At 40.0% G+C, this 25,202-nt stretch overlaps 1 protein-coding gene across 7 annotated transcripts in view; it reads left to right on the plus strand.

Annotated features, from left to right (window-relative positions):
* Positions 1-25,202, plus strand: part of SLC22A15 (solute carrier family 22 member 15) — an 86,703-nt gene that overhangs the window by 11,324 nt on the left and 50,177 nt on the right. For 6 of the 7 annotated variants that reach the window (XR_002515673.2, XR_002515672.2, XM_003892456.5 and 3 more), the window contains one exon: positions 4,341-4,553. The exons of the other annotated variant lie outside the window; for it this stretch is intronic. Coding sequence is in view for 4 of the 6 variants with exons in the window: in XM_003892456.5 (XP_003892505.2) it covers positions 4,341-4,553 (213 nt within the window). In the remaining 2 variants the exon portion in view is untranslated. The remainder of the gene's footprint in view (positions 1-4,340; positions 4,554-25,202) is intronic. 7 annotated transcript variants of the gene reach the window in all.

Below are 25,202 nucleotides of genomic sequence, written 5' to 3' on the forward strand. Positions count from 1 at the left end.
CTCAAAAAAAAAAAAAAAAAAAAAAAGGGTAATGGCAACAATAAAATAATCTTTGATTTCCCTCCTCCCTCTATTTTCTCCGAAAAAAGCTCTGGCCCCAAAGTTAAGTGGTTCTTGTTCTCATCCTGCTTTTGCAATTAGTGTTATATATAAATTGAACAGTTTACTTAATCGTTCTGTGTCTCATTTTGCCTACTTAAAAAATAAACATCATACTGAACCATGACTTCATAGCACAAGGTATTGTGATGAGACAATTTATAGGAGACTTTTTTGGTTTCCTGAGAAGTATTGTAAGAGCTCATAATGGTGTTAATATAAAATTACTTTAAAAACCTTCACTTCTTGAAACTTAAAAATTTCAATCCCCTAGTGCATTTTAGTCATTTTTCTACTTATAATTACATTGAAAGGGGGGAAAAAATCCAGCCATCTGTGGCACTTGTTCTCCTTCCCTAGAGGTAGAGCTAGAGAAGATAATGATTTATTTGAGATGTTGTTATTCTCACTCTGGTAGACAATGGATGGTGGTTGCTCTTTGTGGCTTTAAGGCCCATCTGCTGATGGGTGCAATTTTATTAGGCAAAACTATGTGGGTGAATGTGTCCATGGTAGTTGTAGATAATAGTAGAGAGAAGAATGAGAGAATATTTTTGTTTTTTTAGGGGAAAGGAATAGGATGTGAGCTGTGTGAATTTGTCATAGCCAAAGATAGCAAACCAAAGAGAACCACCCCCATATTCTGTGTGTAGGTGATGCATCCCCATGGCTAGTTAATGCTAAGCCTTCTATGACCATATGACCCTGTAAGTGACTGTAGAATAGAGGACCTAGTTGTTTTTTGTTTGTTTGTTTGTTTTTTGTGGGGGGGCTCGCTCTGTCACCCAGGCTGGAGTGCACTGGCGCAATCTCAGCTCACTGCAACCTCCACCTCCCGGGTTCAAGCAGTTCTTCTGCCTCAGCTTCCCAAGTAGCTGGGACTACAGGCATGTGCCACCATGCCCAGCTACTTTTTTTTTTTTTTTTTTGTATTTTTGGTAGAGACAGGGTTTCATCATGTTGGTTAGGCTGGTCTCAAACTTCTGACCTCAAATGATCCACCCACCTTGACCTCCAACAGTCCTGGGATTACAGGTATGAGTCACCGCACCTGGCCGAGGACCAGTATTAATCTGAATGCAGTGTTTAAGCATTGCCTCTCTGACATAATTTCTCACAGTACCCCTTTCATAGCATTTATGAAACAGTATCATTACTGCCTGCTTCTTCTGTCTCCCTTATGGTTAGCAAAAGTAAGCATGACCATGGGTACTGGAGGAGACAAAAAGGCTAACACCGTTTTATTGAGGCTGGCACTGCATAGAAGAGTTGCAAGTTTCTGACTCTTCTGGTGGCATAAAGCTGTGGACTTGTGTGTTCTGTGAGGGCCTTGGATGTATGTGTGTGTGTGTGTGTGTGTGTGTGTGTTTGTGTGGGTGTGTGTGCATGCATAGGAGGTGGATGAGGAAGACATTGTGAAGAGTGGGAGGAGAACAGAGAAGATGAGAGAAATGGAAAGTGCTTATTCTGCCTGCAGGTTGCTAGAAAGAAAACTAGTTAATACTGATGAATACAGATAATACTGATTAGGTAGATTTCACTATTCCCTATATTATGAATAAGGGTATATAGCAACATCACTTTGTTTTTGAGTTGTTTTCTCCAAACTGGCTTTATTGAGAATGGTATCCTTCATAATGGATGATGCCTCAGATTAGAGGACCCTTTGGAGCATTTCTTCTTCTACCTAGAAGATTGCTTATCCTAGAACAATCCAGATAAAAATATATGTTGGCCAGGCATGGTGGCTCACGCCTGTAATCCCAGCACTTTGGTAGGCTGAGGTGGGTGGATCACTGGAGGTCAGGAGTTCAAGAACAACCTGGCCAACATGGTGAAACCCCATCTCTACTAAAAATACAAAAATTAGCTGGGCGTGTTGGCAGGTACCTGTAATCCCAGCTACTCCCGAGGCTGAGGCATGAGAATCGCTTGAATCTGGGAGGCAGAGATTGCAGTGAGCCAAGATCGCACCATTACACTCTAGCCTGGGTGACAAGAGCGAAACTCAGTCTCAAAAAAAAAAAAAAAAAAAAAAAAGATATGTTAACATATATTCAAAAGAAACTTTGAATAGTGCCTGGCACATAATTAGCATTATAAAGGCATGTGCTGTTATTGGTATTCCATCCTGGTCATTTATTCATTCACCTGTTGAGTGTGTAGGCCCTGGGTTATTTGCTTTGGAAGACCAAAGGTGAATCAGACATAGATCCTGCCTTTAAGGAGAGTATGTTTCAATCAGACAAAATAAGATAAGCAAATACATAAATATAATACAGTGAAGGAAATGGTTCATGCTCTCAAAAGTCTAGATGGAGCTTTAGGAGTGAGCAGCAAGAAACAGGAGAGGACTTCTGGAGGGGTTGGAGATACAAGCAAGACAGTAAGGAAGGCTTCATGGAGGAGGTGATATCTGTGTTGCATCTTGGAGGATGGGGAAAGTTCAAACATTTGCAGCAGGAGAAAGTGCCTTCCAGGTGAAGCGAATGGTGTGAACAAAGGTAGGAAAGAGTACATTTAGAAACATAAGTAGTTTGCTTTCCTAATTGAAGGCTGTGCATTCACTAGAACCTGTGTTTCAAATCCTGTCCTCCCGAGTTCCCTTGCCCCATGTGTTTCATTGCTTTACACCCATCAATTAAATTTCAGCAGATTATACTAATCAGGGGCAGTTCCTAAATGGGTGTAAGTGGCTCTGTAATTATAGCTGCTGCTAAATGTGTAATCTGTCTGTTCTTATAATTATTAAGGTTTTTATTTTTATAAGCTGATTACCTCCTATTCGAAAACTTCTGTAATAGTATGCAAATAGGAGCCGGTCTAGGAACTTACTTTCCCTTGCAGTGTATAAGAAATCACCCAGCATCCTGACCCATGGCAGCTTTGTACCTCTCCAGAGAGTCCCATCGTTGATGGACTCAAAGTAGATTGAGAATGCCTTAGATCCTCTCAGCCTTACCCAGAATGGAAACATCACATCTGTTTTTTTGTTTTTTGTTTTTTGTCTCACTCTGTCACCCAGACTGGAGTGCAGTGGTGTGATCTCAGCTCACTGCAACTTCCACCTCCTGGGTTCAAGCGATTCTCCTGCCTGAGCCTCCCGAGTAGCTGGAATTACAGGTGCCCGCCACCACACCTGGAAAATTTATGTATTTTTAGTAGAGATGGGGTTTCACCATGTTGGCCAGGCTGGTCTCTAACTCCTGACCTCAAGTGATCCACCTGTCTCAGCCTCCCAAAATGCGGGGACTGCAGCAGTGATGATTAAAGGTATCTTAAGATATCAAGTTCTAAGTTAATAGGGATAGTTTCTTTAGATTGTCTTGCTCTGGAGCAGACTAATTATGTGTTTTCTTAATAAATGTTAAACTTGAAATAATCATCCAACAATGGGAGTTAATACTGAAAATCCATAGCACAAAAAGGTTGCAATAGGGCTTAACATAAACCCAATTGCAAGTAGCTGTAAAGCCCAGAACAATTAGTGACAATGGCATATGTGTTTAATAAATATTTCTTGAATGAATGTGTGAAGCATATTTCTTGAATGAATGCATGAAATATATTTTCTTTGCAGGACGACAACTATGGTTAGATCAAACCAAGACTAAGTACAACTCAACATTACAAAATGAGTATCTATAGCTGGGACTTTGAATTTCTCAAAATCTTATTATGAGCTGTATGTCATATTTTAAAATAGTGCCTACTCTAGTACATACTATGCTTACCTGCTTTAGTAAAACAATATAATATATATTGTTTTCTGTGACAATTATACTACAGAAAGTCTCTTGTTTAGATCATGAATCCAAGGCCAAGATACTCCTAGCCCCCTAGTGAATGCTTATCTGATCTGAAGATATGGTGTTGAAGAGATAATAGCTGGAATGTTACTCTTTTAAATCAGAGCAAATAATGTTTTCCCTGCCCTTCTGCTTTTGAACCATATAAGCATATAAACAGTGTCTTTAGCATCAGAAATATCTCAAAGAAAGAAAACCCTCTGAAAAAGTATAAAGCGTTTTACAAGTGGGATTGCCAATGATTCTGTTTGTGGTAGATCATAAAGGTTCTTTTTCATGTTTTTCTCCTTTGTTTCTGATGTGGCTTATATCTGTAGCTCATAAAAATTCAAAAGCAAGAAACTGATCTTTCAAGGTTTGCAAGCCTGCTAAGTGTCTTCAACATTGAGGCAAATGTCTGCAGTGTTTGGTTCTGTGTGTTTGCTCTTTCAGCTCTACGTGGCCACGGAGGCCATCCTCATTGCACTGGTTGGGGCCACGCCATCATACCACTGGGACCTGGCAGAGCTCCTGCCAAATCAGAGCCACGGTAACCAGTCAGCTGGTGAAGACCAGGCCTTTGGGGACTGGCTCCTGACAGCCAATGGCAGTGAGATCCATAAGCATGTGCATTTCAGCAGCAGCTTCACCTCCATTGCCTCAGAGGTAACAACAGGCTGTTCCAATCACTAAATAAATGTCTCTCTTTGTCCAGATGGAGCTACTTTTTTTGTCTTGCTGATTTAAATATCAGCCATATTTTCAAATAACTTTCCAGTAAATTTAAAAGTTAAAGGTTTTAATGTATCAAAGGAGAATATTCTATGAGAACACATTCCTTTCCTCTTACTACACATGGGAGAAGCGTGAATCTTTCCAAACTAGTTAGATGAAAAGATACAAGCTCCAAAAGAACCATATATTGATTATGTTGTCCTTTTAAAAAGTGAATTAAATCTTTAATCTCTCTTTATTAAATGTGCAAAAATTAACACAGAGAAATGTAACAATTCATATATAGCATCCATAGTTAATTTTTTTTTTTTGAGACAGAGTCTTGTTTTGTGGCCCAGGCTGGAGTGCAGTGGCACAATCTCGGTTTACTGCAACCTCTGCCTTCCGGGTTCAAGCAATTCTTCTGCCTCAGCTCCCAAGTAGCTGGGATTACAGGCGCCCACCACCATGCCTGGCTAATTATTTTTTTGGAGTTTTAGTAGAGACAGGGTTTCACTGTGTTGACCAGGCTGCTCTTGAACTCTTGACCTCAGGTGATCCACCCACCTTGGCCTCCCACAGTGCTGGGATTACAGGCATGAACCACCATGCCTGGCCCATAGCTCATTTTTAAGTCCAGTCCTGTGTGTAGACCATATGGAGCACCTTGCCTGTACAATGTAAAACACAGATAGTACCGCCTAGTGTGGTCAGGAAGCCTTACTTTCAAGGGGGCTTTGCTGGCCAGAGAGACGTTTCTGGTCCTTCTGAGCCAGCCAGAGTTAAAGAATCTGAGGGTAGATGGTCTGGTGAAGAGAAACCCTGGGTGGGGGCAGATCTCATGGTCAGCTGGAAGGCACTGGTATTGGTTGTTAAAATGTAGAAATACTCCCCTCTCCTTTGCCTGCTCCCCTTGAGCTACCCATGTGTCTGTTGGCATCCTGGCCCCATCCTTGGACCCTAGGATGCAGTTAATGGGGTAAATGCCTGGTACAACAGGGGGCCTCTGGGACCCTTGCCAGCTTTCAGTTCTGGTTGCCATGCTAGTTAGCTCTCCCAAAATCCCTTGACCACTCCTTCCTGGAAGCCACTCTCGTGTGTGAGTGTGTGAGAGTATGTGTGTGTGTGTCTGCCTGTCTGTATGTCTGCACCATGGCCTAGCCAGCCTTACCTGTTGTTGACTATTTTGATAATCCTGCTTTGGATGCGGCATACTAAAAAAAGGGGAGACATGCCAAGGATGATGTTTTCTTGGCCTTTTTTTAGGAGTCCCCAGTGGAGTGCCCCACTCCTAAAAGTTACGAGACTAACTTTTTGAGTGACCACCAAAGCAGCATTTCTGACTGCAATTCCTGATGTTACTCTTCACTTAGAAACCTCCAGTGATGCTCCCACAGCACACAGAACACATTAGAGACCCTATGAGTTACATTCAGGACCCCTCACACTTCATAGCTTGGTCTAGGTGTACTTTTCCAGCCCCACTCTGCACTTTCCCCCACTCTCACCCCAGTGGAAATATTTACTATTTCCCACACGTGCCCCGAGCTCTCAGCATAACCTGTTACTGTCAGAAAAACCCTCACCACTTGCCCTGACTTCCACCTGGTGAAATCCTTACCTACCCTCTAAGGCTCACTTTCAGTGTCACCTTCCCTGTGAGTCTTCCCAGCCAACTCCCCAGGAGTAAATATGCTTTTGTTTCTGTTCCAGTACCAATTTATTTTCACTTATGTTACAGACTGTTGTTTGTGGTTCAGCTCTAAGAGTTCTTTGAGGTCAGAAACCATGTTTTGGTCATCTTTGTATCTCCATGGCCTATAGCAGCCACCAGCACCACCACCACCACCACTACCACTACCACCATTGCCACCACTCCTAACCTGTTAAAATAACAAGCAGCTTTGTTTAATGATTATGATATGCCAGAGATTGTGATATACATAAAATTTAATTATCAAAGTAATTCTATGAGATAGGAATCATTTCCCCCATTTTACAGATTAAAAAAATGGAGATCCCTTGAGGTCAGTGTTAGCTAATAATGGCAGAGCTGAGATTTGAAGCTAAATTTGTCTTCACTCAGAAGCCTGTGCTCTTAATTATTGTGCTTTTTAGGAGTGTATCTTATCCAAATTGGCATGTACATTTCTTAGGTTCTTTTTGGTGAGTAATTATAGCCAAATAATTTTTAAAACATTTTTTATTTGGCAATAATTTCAAATGAAAGAAATTGTGAGAATAGTGCAAAGAATCCCCTTATCTCTTTTAGTTTCATCTATTGTTACTAGTTTGCCTCATTAGCATTATTATTGTCTGTTTTTTCCTAAGCCATTTGAAAGTTGCATATATTAGTGTTCTTTTATGCCCAGATACTTCAGCGTGTATTTCCTAAAAATAGGATGTTCTCTTCATAACCACACTACAGTTATCAATGTCAAGAAATTCAACATTGATACTATAGTTTTATTTAAACTATACCTAGTTGTATGCCATCCGTACCTAATTTGTCAGTTAACCCAATGACATCCTTGATAGCACTGTATTTTCCTCTCATGTATTGAATCCAATTCAGAATCACATATGACATTTAGTCTTATAGTTCTTTAGTATCTTTTGACCTTCAGCCTTTTTTTTCTTTTATAACACTCATATTATTAAAGCATCTATACCTCTTCTCTTTTTCAAAATAAGAATGTTCTTCATTTTGGATGTGTCTGATGATTCCTCATTCGGGTTGGTTTTGCATCCCAAGTCAGAATAGTACATAAATAATGTATCCCTCTCAGGGTATCACATCAAAAGACACACTATATCCATCTGCCCTTAGTGGTGATGTTAATTTTGATTAGCCATTCCAGGTATTGTCTGATATTCTCCCCGTCCCTGCCAGTTACTATCTTTTTTTCATTTCCAGGAATAGAGAACTATGGGGAATCACTTTCAGGTTATATAAATTTGCTGTTTCTTATTGCTGCAACCTCTGTCTCCTATGTTCAAGCAATTCTCCTGCCTCACCCTCCCAAGTAGCTGGGATTACAGGCACCTGCCACCGTGCCCTGCTAACTTTTGTCTTTTAATAGAGACAGGGTTTCACCATGTTGGCCAGGCTGGTCTCGAACTCCTGACCTCAGGTGATCTCCCCTCCTTAGCCTCCCAAAGTGCTGGGATTATAGGTGTGAGCTACTGTACCTGGCCCAAAATGGTTATTTCTTAACTCCAGCACTTTCATCACATTTACTAGCTTGCGTACTTTCTACTGTAAGCAAGAGCCCTTTCTTCTCCCTTGTCTGTCTCTGTGCCTATTTGCCTATATATTTATCAGCCATATGTATATACTCTTGGATTCCTATTCTTTTCAATGATTTGTAATTTATTACAGCTCTGAATTATTTTGGAACTAAAATTTTTCCTAATTTACCAGTGGGAACCTCTTCAAGCTGCCTCTTGTGTCCTTTTATTTTTAATTAAAATTTTCATTTTGAAATAATTGTGGATTTACGTGCAGTTGCAAGAAATAATACAGAGAAATTTTGTGTACCCTTTACCTAGTTTCCCCCAATGGGGAAAACCATAGTATAATATCGTAACTGAAATATTGACACTGACACTGCTAAGACACAAAACATTTCCATCACCACAAGGATCCTTCATGGCCTTTTAGAGCCACACCCACTTTCCTCCCATCCCTTACCCTTTTCTTAATCACTAGTAACCACTAATCTGCCCTCTTATACTATGAGTTTTTCATTTTAAGGATGTTGTAAAAATGGAATCATGTTGTAGAAGCCTTTTGAAATTGGCTTTTTTTATTCAGCATAATTATCTGCAGATTCATCTAAGCTTAGTTTTATTACTGTGGTTATACAAGCAGATTTGGAATGGGATAGATTGCCGCTTTATCTTGTTCAAAAAGTATTTTCATTATTTCAGTTCCTTTGCCTTTCCATATAAATTTTAGAATAATTTTGTCTATATCTACCAACAAATATTTTTGAGATTTCGGTAGAAGTTGTGTTAAACCTGCATATAAATTTGGGGAGAATCAATGTCTTTACTATGCTGAGTCTTCCAATACATCAATACTATGTGTTATTTTGAGTGTCTTTGATTTCTTTCATCAATGTTTCATATCTTTAGTATGCAAACCGTGAACATGTTTTATTAGATTCACATCTAAATATTTCTTTTTCTTTTTTTTGAGGGATTGTAAATGGTATTGTATTTTAAATTTCTGTTTCTACATGTTTATTGCTAGTATAGATAAATATTATAAATTAATTTTTGTATGTTAATCTTGTATCCTTTGATCTTAATCTTGTGTTATTTCTTTTTGGGAAATTTTAAAATTATGAATTTAATTTCTTTAATAGTTATAGGGTGATTCAAATGATATATTTTGTATTGTATGAGTTGTGTACTTTGTGCTTTTCAAGGAGTTAGTCCATTTCATCTAAGTTGTTACTTATTAATTCTAGGTGCTTTTTGAAGATTCTTTGGGATTTTCTTGACAGTCATATAAAAAGTAAGGAGAGTTTTATTTTTTTTCTATTTCCAATCTGTATGCCTTTTGTTTCCTTATTGCTCTGGCTAGAATGTCTAACACTGTGTTGAATAAAATGGTAGGAGTGGACATCCTTGCCTTGATTCTGGTCTTAGGAGGGATGCACTCAATCTTTCACCATTAAGTGCAGTGTTAGCTATAGGTTTTTATAGATGCTCTTTATCAAATCAAGGAAGCTTCCCATAATTCCAATACTTTTTATGCCAATACCATGCTGTTTTGGTTACTATAGCTCTGTAGCATAATTTGAATTCAAATAATGTGATTGCTCCAGGTTTTTGTCGTTGTTGTTGTTGCTCAGGATGGCTTTGGCTATTCTGGGTCTTTGGTGATTCCATATAAATTTTAGAATGATTTTTTTCTGTTTCTGTGGAGATGTCATTGGTATTTTGATAGAAATAGCATTGAATCTGTAGATTGTTTTGGGTAGTATGGACATTTTAACAATATTGATTCTTCCAGTCCATTAACATGAAATATCTATCCATTTTTTTGTGTCCTCTTCAATTTCTTGCATCAATATTTTGTAGTTTTCACTGTAGAGATCTTTCACTTCTTTGGCGAGGTTTATTTTTAAGTATTTTATTTTATTTGTAGCTTTTGTAAATGGGATTACTTTCTTGATTTCTTTTTCAGATTGTTCACTGTTAGCATATAGAAATGCCCCTGATTTTATATGTTCACTTTGTGTCCTGCAAGTTTACTGAATTTGTTTCTATTCTAATAATTCTTTGGTGGAGTCTTTAGATTTTTTCAGATCATATCATCTGCAAACAAGGGTAGTTTGACTTCTTCCTTTCCAATTTGGATGCCCTTTCTTTCTTTCTCTTGTCTGATTGCTCTAGCTAGGACTAACAGTACTAAGTTGAATAATAGGGGTGAAAATGCACATCCTTCTCTTGTTCTAGATCTTAGAGGAAAGACTTTCAGTTTTTCTCTGTCCAGTATGATACTAGCTGTGGGTCTGTCATATATGGCTTTTATTATTTTGAGGCATGTTCCTTCTATACCCAGATTTTTGCAGATTTTTATGAAGGATGTTGAATTTTATCAAATGCTTTTTCAGCATCAATTGAAATGATTGTATGTTTTTTGTTCTTCATTCTGTTGATATAATGTATCACATTGATTTGCATATGTTGAACCATCCTTGCATTCCTGGGATGAATCCCACTTGGTCACGACGGATGTTTTAATGTGTTGCTGAATTTGGTTTTCTAGTATTTTGTTGATAATTTTTGCGTCAAAATTCATCAGAGATATTGGCCTGTAGGTTTTCTTTTTTTGATGTGTCTTTGTCTGGTTTTGGTATCAGGGTAATACTGGCCTCGAATAATCATTTTGGAAGTAGAATCAGCTCTCCTCCTCTATTTTTTGGAGTAGTTTGAGTAGGATTGGTATTAGTTCTTTAAATATTTGGTAGAATTCAACAGTAAAGCCAATGGGTCTCTGACGTTTCTTTTCTGGGAGACTTTTTATTATGACTTTGATCTTGTTACTTGTTGTTGATCTATTTAGGTTTTGGAGTTCTTCATGGCTCAATCTTGAAAGGTTGTATATGTCTAGGAATTTATCCATTTCTTCTAGATTTTCCAACATATTGGCATATAGTTGGTCATAGTAGCCTGTAATGATCCTTTGAACTTCTGTCATATCAGTTGTAATGTCCCCTTTTTCATCTCTGATTTTATTTATTTGGGTCTTCTCTCTTTTTTTCTTAGTTTAGCTAAAGGTTTATTGATTTTATCTTTTCAAAAAAACAATTTTTCATTTTGTTGATCTTCTGTACTTTTTAAAAAATTTCAAGTTCATTTATTTCTTCTCTGATCTTTATGATTTCTTTTCTTCTACTAATTTTGGGTTTGGTTTGCTCTTGCTTTCTAATTCTTTAATCTGCGTCATTAGGTTATTTATTTGAAGTTTTTCTACTGTTTTGATGTAGATGCTTATTGCAATAAACTTTCCTCTTAGTACTGCTGTATTCCATGGGTTTTGGTATATTGTATTTCCATTTTCATTTGTTTCAAGGAATTTTTAAATTTTCTTCTTAATTTCTTCTTTGACCCACTGGTCAATTCAGAAGCATATTGTTTCATTTCCTTATGTTCGTATCGTTTTCAAAGTCCCACCTGTTATTGATTTCTAGTTTTGTTCCATTGTGGTTGGAGAAGATATTTGAAATGATTTTAATATTTTTGAAATTTTTTTTTCCTTTTTTTTTTGAGATGGAGTCTCGCTCCGTCGCCCAGGCTGGAGGGCAGTGGTGTGATCTCGGCTCACTGCAACCTCCGCCTCCTGGCTCCAAGCGATTCTCCTGCCTCAGTCTCCTGAGTAGCTGGGACTACAGGCGCGTGCCACCATGCCCAGCTAATTTTTTCTATTTTTTAGTAGAGACGGGGTTTCACCATGTTAGCCAGGATGGTCTTGATCTCCTGACCTCGTGATCCACCTGCCTCGGCCTCCCAAAGTGTTGGGATTACAGGCATGAGCCACCGCACCCGGCTATCTTTGAAATTTTTAAGACTTGTTTTGTGGCTAATATATGGCCTATCTTTGAACATGATCCATTTGCTGAGGAGAAGAATGGAAGAATGTATATTCTGCAGCTATTGGATGAAATATTTTGTGAATATTTATTTGGTCTATAATGCAGGTCCATTTGGTCTATAGTGTAGATTAAGTCTAATGTTTGTTGATTTTTCTCTCTGGATGACCTGTCCAGTGCTGAAAGTGACGTGCTGAAGCCTCCAGCAACTATTGTATTGGGGTTTATCTCTCTTTTTAGCCCTAATAATATTTGCTTCATATATTTGGGTGCTCCAGTGTTGGGTGCATTACATTTTTAGTTCTTTTTTTTTTTTCTCCTGGAGACAGAGTCGTGCTCTATCACCCAGGCTGGAGTACAGTGGCATGATCTCGTCTTACTGCATCCTCCACCTCCTTGGTTCAATTCATTCTCACGCCTCAGCCTTCTGAGTAGCTGGGACTACAGGTGTGTGCTACCATGCCCAGCTCATTTTTTGTATTTTAGTAGAAATGGTGTTTCACAGGGTTACTCAGGCTAGTCTTGAACTCTTGAGCTCAGGCAGTCTGCCCGCCTCCACTCCCCAAAGTGCTAGGATTACAGGCATGTACCATTGCATCTGGCCTATATTATTAATCATATATCCACCTGCTGAATTGACCCCTTTGTTATTATGTAATTATCTTCTTTGTTTCTTTTTATAATTTTTGTCTTGAAACCTATTTTGTCTGACATACATATAGCTACTCCTGCCGTTTTTTGGTTTTCATTGGCATGGAATATCTTTTTCCATCCCTTTATTTTCAGTCTATGTGTGTCTTTATAGGTGAAGTGTTTTTCTTATAGGCAACAGATCATTGGGTCTTGGTTTTTTAATCCATTCAGCCATTCTGTATCTTTTGATTGGAGTTTAGTCCATTTACATTCAATGTTATTGTTGATAATTAAGGACTTACTACTGCCCTTTTGTTATTTGTTTTCTGGTTGTATTGTGGTTTTCTTTTCCTTCCCTTTTTCTTTTTTGTGAAAGTGATTTTCTCTGGTGGTATATTTTAATTTCTTGCTGAAATTTTTCATGTATCTGTTGTAGGCTTTTTTATTTTAGGTTACCATGAAGCTTACAAATGACATCTTATAACCCATTATTCTAAATCGATGACAACTTACCTCTGCAAAAACAAGCAAACAAAGAGAAAACTAATAAAAAGTCAACAATTCAGCTTCATCCCCTTGCTTTTTGACTTTTTGTTGATTCTATTTGTAACTTCTTATACTTTCTATCTCTTACAAAGTTGTTGTAGTTATTATTTTTGATTGGTTCATTTCTTAGTCTTCCTACTCAAGGTATGCAAGTTTATACACCACAATTACAATGTTATAATATTCTGTATCTGTCTGTGTATTACCAGTGAGTTTTGTACCTTCATGTAATTTCTTATTGCTCATTAATATCCTTTTTTTTCAGATTGAAGAACTCCCTTTAGCTTTCTTGTAGGACAGGTCTGGTGTTGACAAAATCCCTCAGCTTTTGTCTGGGAATGTCATTATTTGTCTTTTATGTTTCAAGGATACTTTTACTGGATATACTAGTCTAGGATAAAAGTCTTTTTCCCTCAGCAGTTTAAATATATCATATCTTTCTCTCCTGGTCTGTTAGGTTTCTACTGAGAAATTTGCTGCCAGACATATTGGAACTCCTTTGTATGTAATTTTTTTTCTTTTCTCTTGCTGCTTTTAGAATCATTTCTTTATCCTTGACCTGTGAGAGTTTGATTATTAAATGTCTTGAAGTAGTCTTATTTGAGTTAAATGTGTTTGGTGTTCTGTAACCTTCTTGTACTTGACTATAGATCTTTCTCTCTAGGTTTGGAAAGTTCTGTTATTATCTCTTTGAATAAACTTTCTATCCTGAGGTCTTTCTCTTCTTCTTCTTTAAGGGCAATAACTCTTTATATTTGCCCTTTTGAAGCTATTTTCTATATCCTGTAGTCATGCTTTATTATTTTTTAATTCTTTTTTCTTTTGACTCCTCTGACTGTGTATTTTCAATGGCCTGTCTTTAAGCTCATTAATTCTTTCTTCTGCTCGATCAGTTCTGCTCTTGAGAGATTCTGGTGCATTCTTCATTTTGTCAGTAAAAATTTTCAGTTCCAGAATTTCTGCTTGATTCCTTTTATTTCAATCTCTTTGTTCAATTAATCTGATAGGATTCTGAATTCTTTTTCTGAGTTATCTTGGATTTCATTGAGCTTTCTCAAAATAGCTATTTTTGAATTCTTTCTAAAAGGTCACGTATCTCTGTCACTCCAGAATTGGTCACTGGTGCCTTATTTAGTTTGTTTGATGAGGTCATGTCTTCCTGGATGGTCTTGATGCCTGTGGATGTTTGTTGATGCCTGAACATTGAAGAGCTAGGTACTTATTCTAATCTTCACAGTCTGGGCTTGTTTGTACTCGTCTTTCTTGAGAAGGCTTTGAAAATCTAAGTTTTTGGTTACTGCAGCCATAAGTGCATTTAGACAGCACCTCAAGCCTAGTAGCACTGTTACTCTTACAAACTCGTAGAAATACCACCTTGGTGGTCTTGGTAAGATCTGGGAGAATTTCCTGGATTACCAGGCAGAGCCTCTTGTTCTTTTCCCTTACTTTCCAAACAGACAGCCTCTCTCCATGCTGAGCTCCCTGGAGTTAGGGGAGGGGTGACATAAGCACTCTTTTGGCCACTACCACTGGGACTGTACTGGGTCACACATGAAGTCAGCATAGTACTAGGTCCTGCCCAAGGCCTGTGACAACTATTTCCTGGCTACTGCTGATGTTTATTCAAGGCCCAAGGGCTCTTTAGTCGGTGGGTGATTACTCCTACTAGGACTTGATCTTTTCCCTTAAGAGCAGCAGGTTCCCTTCTGGACCAGGGTGGGTCTGGAAATGCCGTCCAGGCGGTAGGGACTGAGATCAGGGCCTTTAAAAATCTACTTCACGCTTTGTTTTACTGGGGCTGAGCTGGTGCCCAGGTTGCAAGACAAAGTCCCCTTTACTTTTTCCTCTCCTTTCCTCAAGCAGAAGGAGCCTTTGCCCATGGCCAACACTGCCCCAGGCCTGTGGCAACTATTGCCTGGCTACCACTGATGTTTATTCAAGGCCCAGGGGCTCTTTACTTAGCAAGTGGTGGGCTGACAGGCATGGGTCTTTTCTTGCAGGGGAGTGGGTTCCCTTCTGTCCCAGGATGGGTCTAGAAATACCATGTAGGAGCCAAGGCCTGTAGTCAGGGACTTTAAGAGTTGGCTTGGTTCTTTATTTTACTGTGTCTGAGCTTTTGAATATTTTATATCTTATAACCCCAAGTTATAAGATAAAGTCCTTTGCCTCTCCTTTCTTCTAGCAAAGGAGTCTCTCCCCATGGCAACCACAGCTGGGAATGTGCTGGATCACACCTGAAGCCAACATAAAACTGGGTTTTGTCCAAGGCTCATGGTGACTGCTGCCTGCCTACCACTGATATTTATTCTATTCAAGGCCTAAGGGCTGTTTAATCAGCAGGTAGTAAATTCTGCCAGGATTGGGTCCTTCCTTTCAGGGCAGCAGGTTCCCTTCTGGCGCAGGATTGGTCTAGAAATGTCATCCAGGAGTTATGGCCTGGAACGGGGACATCAGGGCTCTGCTTGATGCTTTATTTTACTGTGGCTGAGCTGGTATGCAAATTGCAAGACAAAGCGCTCTTTACTCACTCTTCCCTCTCTTCCTGGAGCTGTGAGCTGTGCTGCCTGGGATTGAAGAAGGGGCAGTACAGGCACTCCCTTGGCTACCCAACCTGGTGTCTCACTGGATCATGTGCATCCCAAGCCCACTGACTCTGAGCCCATCCTAGCACCAGGACTTGTCCAGGAAGTACAGTCTAGGCCACAAGGACTAGTTTATTGAAGACCCCAGAGCTCTTTAGCTTGCAGTGGTGAGGCTAGCCAGAACTCAGGTTCTGGCCACTGGGATAGGCAATTCTTCTCTGGCTAGGGCTCATCTAAATGCTTCTTCTGTGGGCACCAGCTGAATTCTGCCCTGTGTTGCTTTGTGGTGTGAAGGGCCTCACTGAGTTCTAAGGCAAAGTTCCATTATCACTGTGCTGTCTGCTTCCCAAGCACACAGATTCTCTCTTCCTGTGCCATGTGGTATTTCTGTGGGATGGGGGAAGGGTAGTGTCAGCAATTCAAGATTGTCTTTCCTACCTTCTTCGGTGCCTCTTTCCTTGATGCGATGTTAAAACCAGGTACTGTGATCAGTCCTGATTTTTGTTTCGTAAGAAGGTCCTTTTGAAACTCGCCCAATTGTCCCAAAGAGCTGATGTTTATGGTTTCTTTTGAATAAACATAGAAACTGACCCTTCTATTCTTAAAACTTGAGAAAGTTATGTTTGTCTTATCGGAGTTCCTTCCTCGGGTAACTGAACTTTAGGCCTCCCAGATATTATTAAGGAACTGAGACTCAGCAGGTCACTGCATCTGGACAGTGAAAGGCCAGAACCCTCATTTATCAGGACTGCTTCTTTACCTCTCCCTAATTTCTGTTTTCCTGCATGTAGCTACATTACTTCCTTGTTATATAAGTCCCCAGTTTCAGTTGGTCAGGGAGACAGATTCGAGACTGATCTCCCGTCTCTTTGGCTGCAGCACCCAAATAAAGCCTTCTTCCCTGGCAATACTTGTTGTCTCAGTGATTGGCTTTCTGTATGGTAACCAGCAGGGCCTAGAGAAAGACCCTGGTGTTTCGGTAACACTTTCTTGTGTGGATAGTTGTTCAATTTGGTGTTCCTGTGGGGAGGATGATTGCTGGAGGGTTCTAGTTGGCCATCTTGCTCTTCTTCCTCCCCATTCCAATATTTTTGAGAATTTTTATTATGAATGTATATTGAATTTTGTCAAATACTTTTTCAAATTGATACTTTGTCAAATATCAATTGCAATGACTGTGTAATTTTTCTTCTTTTTCTTGTAATATGATGGATTACAGAGATTTTTTTCAAATATTGAACCAGCCTTGCATCTCTGGGTAGTACATGCTTCTTTTTATATATTGCTGATTTCTATTTGCTAATGTTTTGATAAGGATTATTGCTTCTGTATTTGTGAGGAGTATTGCTCTGTAGTTTTCTTTTTTGGGACTATCTTTGGTTTTGGTATCAGAGTAATACTAGCTTTATAAAATGAATTGAAAAGTGTTCCCTTCTTTTATATTTTATGGAAGAGATTGTGTAGAGTTAGTATTAATTCCTTAAGCCTTTGGTAGAATTCTCCAGTGAAATTATCTGGGTCTGTAGATTTCCTTTTGGGGAGTTTTAAAATTATGAATTCAATTTTCTTAATAGTTATAGGACTATTTTGTCAAATGGTCTATTTTGTATTGAATGAGTTGTGGTAGTTTGTACTTTTCCAGGAATTGGTCCATTTTATCTAAGTTGTCAAATCTATGTGTGTAGAATTGTTCATAGTATTACCTTATCATTGTTTTGATATTTTCAGGGTCTGAAATGATATACCTTCTTTTATTACCTGATATTGGACACTTGTGTCTTTTTTTCTTGTTTAATTACTTCTCAGTCATTACAGAGATTTGTCAATATTATTGATCTTTTAAAAGAACCAGTATTTTGTTTCATTGATTTTTCTCTATTGTTTTTCAGTTTTAAATTTTATTGGTTTCTGTTCTTATCTTTAGTGGGAGGAATAAGGAAAAACATGCCTCCTTAGTCTTCTTGGAAGTGGGAGTCCTCTTGTATCCTTTTGATATGCCTATCATTTCTGATATGCCTATCAGAAATTTTTGGCATAACAAGATATTCCAAGTTCATCTTGTACCTCGCACCCCTGAAACATGAAATTAGTCATTTCTGCAAAAAGCCCTAGTTTTACTTAGGATCTCCATAGGAGTTTGAAATGGGTGAGAACTATAGGTCTGCTCTCCAATAAATCTATTACTACATTATAATGAAAGCAAATCCCAGACCAAATTCTGCCACATATACAATATATACATTTATTAACTAAATTCTTATAATCAAAGTATCACATAAAAAACTGTCTTGCAGGCTTGAGAAGTCCTAGCTCTTTAGTCTCCTAGATGTTTTGAACACTACTTCCATGATAGGTCACTATAGGTAACCTATAGTTACCTGTAGTGTAATTTTCCATAGGCATGGTACTGATACCACCACTCCTACTCCCAACCTCCACTCCTCAGCCAGCACTGGGGAGAAAGAAGCTTCCAGAGTTCATATTGGCTCAGGACCAAGGAGGGGTTTTAACTGAGAGCATGACCCTGTAGGTAGAGTACCTACACATTGGATTATCTCACAAATTCCTGCAAGGGTGGGGAGTACCCTTAATATATTGACATAATCCAGGTATCTTGAATGCCTTTAATTTCACCAGTGTTAGCCCACTTTTGGTATTCATTATTTCTAGTCAATAGGCTGCTATTTTAATCAAGAATAAGCAGAGCACCCATTTTTGACAACCCCTTTTAGTAGCTCCTTCTGGAGAATGGGCTTTCTGAAGAGGACAGCTGACCACCACTGGACAATGCAATCTTGATGAGAATGCTTGTGGTACCAGGGTGAGAGCTTGACCTAAGCAACATTTATGCAGGATATCACACTGTATGTATCCTAATCTATAATTAGGAACCCTTTTAGATATTTCCAGAAGGATACCATTATTAACAAGTGTTCACTGAGCAACTACATAAGCCTTATGTTAGAGAAGGCTTGCTATAAGGAGAGAGAGTTCTTAGACCCTGCACTCCAGGACAACAGGGATAGGGTAAGCTGGTCCCCACTGTATCTCCTGTGCTGACTTCTAGGACCTCACAATAGACAGTGCCCGACTGAAGGCGGAAGACAGAAGGAAGGGTAAATTAGTCAAAGGGAACCCAGGGAGCTACCACTCCCAAGATAAAGAGTGTTAGAAACAGGAGAAATTGAATGAAACGGCTTCCTTGGTAAGTGCTGAGGATCTTTAAAGCAGCTCTCAGAGGAACAGAATTAAGGGCTGAGACAGCCTTCACCTTATCACCTGTGATAGTAGCTACATCTTTTTCTTCCTGTTACCTGTATCTTAGCCCACTGGGGTGCATCTGTGAATCGCTGTCTCTCTTGCTATCTGTCTTTGTCAATCTGTATCTCTGTGTCTCCTCCCTCCCTCCTTTCCTTCTCTTCTCCCCACCTTCTGTCCTTATTGCTCTCTCTTGTCTCTGTCATTTTGTCCATATGTCTGTTTCTGCCTGTTCCCATGTCTCTTCATCTCAGTCTGTCTGTATTTACCTCTCTGTTTCTGTTTCTCTTTCTCTTTCTGTGTCCGTTGCATTCACTCTGTCTTGCCTTTCCCTGTGTCTGTCTTTATCATTTCTGCCCCGTTTGCCTTTTTGCTTCTGTTTCTCACCCTCCCTTTCTCACCCTGTCTCCCTCCCTCTTCCTGTGTTATTCATCTGTCCTCTTTCTCATTCCCATCATGTGTAGCCACTGAGATGCTTAGACTTGGATGTATATGTTATTATCCACCTTGATTATAGTTATTCATAATTATACGTTTCTAAATACTTGGTACTTTCTTCCCATGATATAGAGGCACATATTATATTCCTCATCCCACCAGGGTGTCAAACAATTATCCACCCTCAGAGGTTTATTCCAGGGTACAAATTACCTGTGAAAATAGTGACCCTCAGTCTCCAGCAGGTGCTCCATTATGTATCCAGAACAACATGGGGAGCAGGGCATGGGCTGTCCCTGCTGCACAGTTAGATGAGATCCCCATAATGCCACCCATGGCACCTCCACCCTCCCTCAGGGCTCTTTGGGAACTCTGGGGTCATGATTTAGAATGAATTATCTTTTAAGCATTCCAGATGCTGAACTGGCTGCTTCAGACTGAGTGGGTTCGTGGTGCTTTGCAAGGGTGGCCGTGGCCTGCCTACTCTTTGATGGAGGAGTACAGGTGGCATCGCTGACCCACACAACAGGACAGAACTCCACAACCTCCATGGGATCCTCAGCTATGACAAGATCATTCCATACTTTGTACTGAGTTTGTGGGTGAGAAGATAAGTTTATACAAGGTCTGGTAGGTATAGGAGAGAGGGAAGAGGCAGCTATCCCCTTTTTAAAAATGCACTCTGGGATGGGGGTCTCTCTGCCAGAGGCCTTCCATAGATGCTGTGTATTTAGTCCTACCAACAACCCCACTCTGTTAGTGAAATAACAGATGAAGAGAATTTAAAGAATGTTCCTTAAATCATACACCTAATAAGCTGCTAGTCTGGAGTTTGATGAGCTCATATTCTTTCCACTTCAGTGATTTTCAAGCTTTTTTAATAAACAAAAAAGAATAGAAGCTTTAGTTTTAAATGGTATCTTAGTTGGCATTTCAGTATTTAGAAGACCTAGATACTTTGCTGTTGTCATTCCTGAGGAGTAGGGTCCAGGGCCTCAGCACCTCTGCCACCACCAGCCATTTGTGGCAGCCCCAGAAACATGTCCATGAGAACAGGGTGAAGATCGACTCTGCCTGGGCCATGTGGCTCACTGGCAGTGAAGGGACAGGAAGAGCCAATAGGAGTATGCCCTGGCAGATTTGAGAACAGTTAGCTCAGTGACCCTGGGGAGATAGTGTATGGGACATGAAATAGGATTTGAGGTTAGCACAGTGACCATGGGGAGATAGTGTATGGGGCACGAAATGTCAACCTAAAGGAAGAAACTGAGGCACAAAATATAATTTTAAAGAGTTTCTTTGAGCCAAGGTGAGGACAGCTGCCCAGGAAACACTTCCCGCTTACGGTCGGAAGTACCCTTTTCGATCTTTGTTGCAAGTAATCTTTTAAAGGCAAAAAGAGGAAAAAGGAGTGGGTGAATACAAGGTTGTTTGTTAGGAGTTTTCATTAGTTTGCATAAATAACATTGATCAGCAATTGGCTGTATATTGTTGAACTACAGAGTAGGGGTTATGGTGTCCAGTGTGCAGCATTGTGAGGTTAATGTATAGCTACCAGTGCCGTCAATCTAGAGTCCACATAGCAAGCAGCTTCAAGAGATGATACTTGGCTCAAGGGGAGATGGGGACATGACTGCTGCTTCATTCCAATGCCTCTCTGGGCCCGATAATTTAGGGAGGGCTCACATTCCTCATATAAAAAGTTTCATTTCTTTCCCAACACATTGGACTGAAAGCTAAATAAGATGCTCGCAGTCACTGCTTGAGAGTGCTTTGGACAGAGTGAATTCTAGGGGAGAAGGGAAAGCAATAATATTAGCCTGCTAATTGAAAAGGGAAGAAGACATGGGCTCAGAGTAGCTGGGTGACGTCCTCAGTGCCCCACAGTTAGTAAACAAGCCTGGCCACTGTGGCATGGGCCAGCAGCAGGAAGGAGGCCAGGCAGGCAGCCCATCTGTGAGTGGTGTCAGCATCTGCCTTCTACAAGGCGATGTGACCTGGGGCATGTGTGTCAGACTCATGAGGAGCCTGGCCAGTGTTCCACCCCCACAAAACCCGCTCAAGTACGGTAGAAATAGTAATGATTACATTAAGCTTTATTGCTGGTCAAGCTCAAATAAATGTACATGTTTCCTAATAGAACAAAAAATAACAAAGGAGAATTAAATAGAATGGACAATAGTTAAGTCTCATGCTCTCAGCAGTTCACTGTATTCTCAGAGCCCCGCAACCACCTGCCCCAGTGACATTCACCATGTCTCTCCTTTCTGAATAGATTCAGGGAGACCTAACAAAGACCTCTTCTGTTTCACATGTTTAACACAGAATCTCTTGTTTTTCCTGAAGTCCTTTATATTGAGGTACCAATGAAGTGTCTGTGCTGTGTGCCCCCATCCCACCGTTCAGAGTGTGAATTATTTGTGAGTTCACGCACTGTACTTCTGCTTTGTGCTTTAGAGCCTGGTCTGGGTGCTGTTCTGAATGCTGGTGTGGTATAGGTGGCTTGAAAGTTTCCTGCTGCTGCTTTCAAACAAAATGATAAGAATCAATGGAGAGACAGCAGCAGAATGGAGAATAACGTGAATGGTGATCAAGGGGCAGCCAAGGCCAGCAGCACCAGGCAGCATGTTGGCATCAGTCACTCTTTAGCTGGTGTCCTTGAGGAGCCACTAGTCTCTGCACTGCGTTGAGTTCATCCTTATTATGGTGAAGTGCAGTGCCAAACTAAACCTTCCACTTAATTTCTTAGCATTAAATCAATTTCAGTGACCTCACTAGACTCTCACTTGCCCCTGCAAATCTCTAAAGGAGTACTGAAACTGGCACCTAAACATGTCACTAAGTTGGTGAATATCCTTAATATATAATCTGTCGTGTATAGGTAATATTTGGTTCATATTGAAATACTCTTCTCTGAAATCAAAGTTAAAGAACAAATACGAAGTCCTGTTGACCCATCACATAAAATTTTGGAAGATAATTATTAAGAGAGATTCTACGAAACTCTATAGTTTAAAGATACTGTGTTAAAAACACACATTTTTAAACGTCAACCCTGCACCTTATTACACTTGCGTCAGGCCTTGCAGAAGTTTCTTTAGAAGGGTTTTTGGGAAGGGCAAATAAAAGGTTAGGTAGATGTGATTAACTTGGTATTTAATGCAAAACTCTAATCTAGGAGTCTTGACTATTCTAAAATGAGCTAATAGCTATTGGAGCAAATTTATGTAGCAAATTGCTGTCTGCTGTATTCAGATTATTCCCTGAGCTCTGACTCATTCAGAAAGCACCAAATATCACAGAGACACACAATTATCATGCCTAATTAATGTTTGCAACCAAAAAGTGTAAGGTTGGAATTCTTAATATCACTGTGGATATTGAAGAGCTGAAATTGACTGGCTATTATCTTGAGATTAATATATTTTCCCCAAGCCATACCCTGGGGTCAAAGACAAAGTATTAAAACTATTTGAAAAATTCACTGCAATTAATTGCTTTAGGGGCTAATTTTTTTTAATGTCCTGCTTCCTTACGCCTGTACTACTGATTGTTATAGCCTGCACACTTCACCCATTAAGTGGTAATTCAGAGTGACAACTACATTGAGATGAAGCAAGTTAGTTAATCACCATGAAACTGTTCCTGAAATACCCTGTCCAAGTACTCCCTAGTCACAGGAGGCCTCTGATTACCTGATTTTCTCCTGAAGTTAGATTTTCATGTACAGAGTTGTAATTATTTTTATTTTAAATATGGGCCAGGGAAGGGCTGAAGTTTGGTTGGAATTGTTATCAGAGCCATTCATAATTTTTCACAGGAGACCATAGCAGTTCTCTGATTGTATAGAGCCTTCATGGATTTGCTGCAGGGGTCCTAGGAAGCTGCTGTTGGCTTCGTCCCTGCAGCCTTGAAATACTGACAAGCTGGGAGTCTGGGTAGGGCCGTGGCAGTTATAATATGACTTGGTTTTCATCAAAGCACGACCTCCAGCAACAAGAGGCTCAGTCAAGAGGCACGTGCCCAGTCTTGTTTGCCCATTTTGGTTGACCTGCCTGGACAGCCAGGGTGACCTGCCCTTTGTCTTCCTTTTCTTTATGATTAGGTGGGCTATGCCCCGAACAGTCATGTGGTGTGTCCTCCTTTCAGAGAAGGCTGTGTTGGGACTAGTGAACTATGTGGGGCCCTGAACAAGTCTGCCTTTTAAAAGGGATACAGCAGCCAGCTGAGGGGCTAGGTACTGCTCTCTAACCTATCACAGCCCCTGCCTGTCTTGCAGGTTCCTTGATAGGCTGTGAATCATCCATGGCACATTTCTTATCCTTGCATGATCGTATATGCTCCTCTCAGGGGGATATTTGTGGACCAAATAAAGTGCTTTCAGGGACTACAGATAAAACCAAAGTATTCTAGCTCCTCTCAGATTGGCTATAAGAAGAAGGGAAACCCCTCAAATTCTAAATCTGTCTACACTTCTTTTCAAGAGAATGGCATTCGGTGACTCCAAGGAAATGATTACCAATTATGTAGTTTCCTGTATGCCCATAAACTCACAACCTAATGCTTGAAGTCATGACCTGGAGATATTGTGTGTGAAGATGCCTATAAGACGATGGCACTTACTCTTCTTACATAAATAATTCAGCAAATATTTAATTAGTGCTGACAGACACTGTAAGGTTACCACGGGGGATACAAATATACCCTTAAGAAGCTCATAAGGGAGAGACAAATGGACACACTTCATCATGCATTATCGTAAAGCAAAAATAGGGTGATGTGGCAGAAAGGAGAGAGTGGTAAGCTCCACTAGGGTAAGTCAGATGAGACTTAAGGTGTGTCATGGAGAATGAATAGTTCACGGGGGAGGAGGTAGAGGTGCAAGTGGGGAGTGGGGAGAGGAGGGCACGGTGCGTACTGAGAGTGGTCTTTTTGGCAGGTGTCATGCTTCATGGCAGAAGTGGAATGAAAAATCTGTTTGCTTTTCTTTGGGTAACCATACCCTTACCTAGACTTCTGCAGGACAGTGGTCCTACATTATTCATCTGTGGGTGATGCAGAGTCAGTCACCCGCCCTGAGCCAAAACAAGGAGGGCAAGAAAGGGCAAAGCCCACTTGGGGGAGGGAAATGACCCACTGCTTGTAAAAGCTTGGTGTAAATGATTTTTTTATTTACCATTCACTTCTCCCTTCATTAGAGTGATTTGTGGTTATAGCATGTTTTTCAACTATTATTCCATGAAATGTGGCTATAAATTAGAAGAAGAAATAAAAAACCTACAATGGGCTATTTAGGTCACAGGAGAAAACTGAAGTAGACAAATGTATCACATTTGTAGAGCCTAGGAGAAGTTGCTCAGAGTAGAAGCTGCATATGTGTCTCAGTTCTCGGAGTCAGTATGATAGAGGTCCTTCTTGCTCTTTGGTCTTCCTAATATTCATGATCAACTTAAGAAACATCTCCTAGTTCATGGATTAGCCTGGGCAACAAAACAAGACCCTGTCTCTTAAAAAGAAAAAAAAAGAAACATCTCCTGATCTCTGTGCTCTAATACAGTAGGGAAGGATAATAATAACAGCACGGGACTATTCAGTGGAGGAAGGAAAAGAAAGAAATCTGGAGATGGCTTGTTTGTGTCATATGGGTATACCAGGATGCCAGGCAGTAAGTGTAAATGATACAAGTCAATTGAAAAATGGAAACTTATTAGGTGTTTATATTTAAAACGCACACTGTGGAGTAAGATGCACCCTGAAACAACAGATCAGCCAAATGTGAAAATACCACTTTGGCAGTTGATTTTAAAACACATTATAGGTGGTCCTCAACTTAGGGTGGCTCAACCTGTGATTTTTTGACTTTATGATAGTGCAAAAGTGATAAGTGTTCAGTGGAAACTGTACTTCCGGTTTTAAATTTTGATCATTTCCTGGGCTAGTAACAAGTGTGGGAGGATCCTCTTTCATGATGCTGGGCAGCGCCCCATCAGCAGCAGCTCCCAGTCAGCCACGTGACCTTGAGGGCAAACAAGATA

This window comes from Papio anubis, chromosome 1, assembly GCF_008728515.1.
Source record: "Papio anubis isolate 15944 chromosome 1, Panubis1.0, whole genome shotgun sequence".
Lineage (NCBI taxonomy): Eukaryota > Metazoa > Chordata > Mammalia > Primates > Cercopithecidae > Papio > Papio anubis.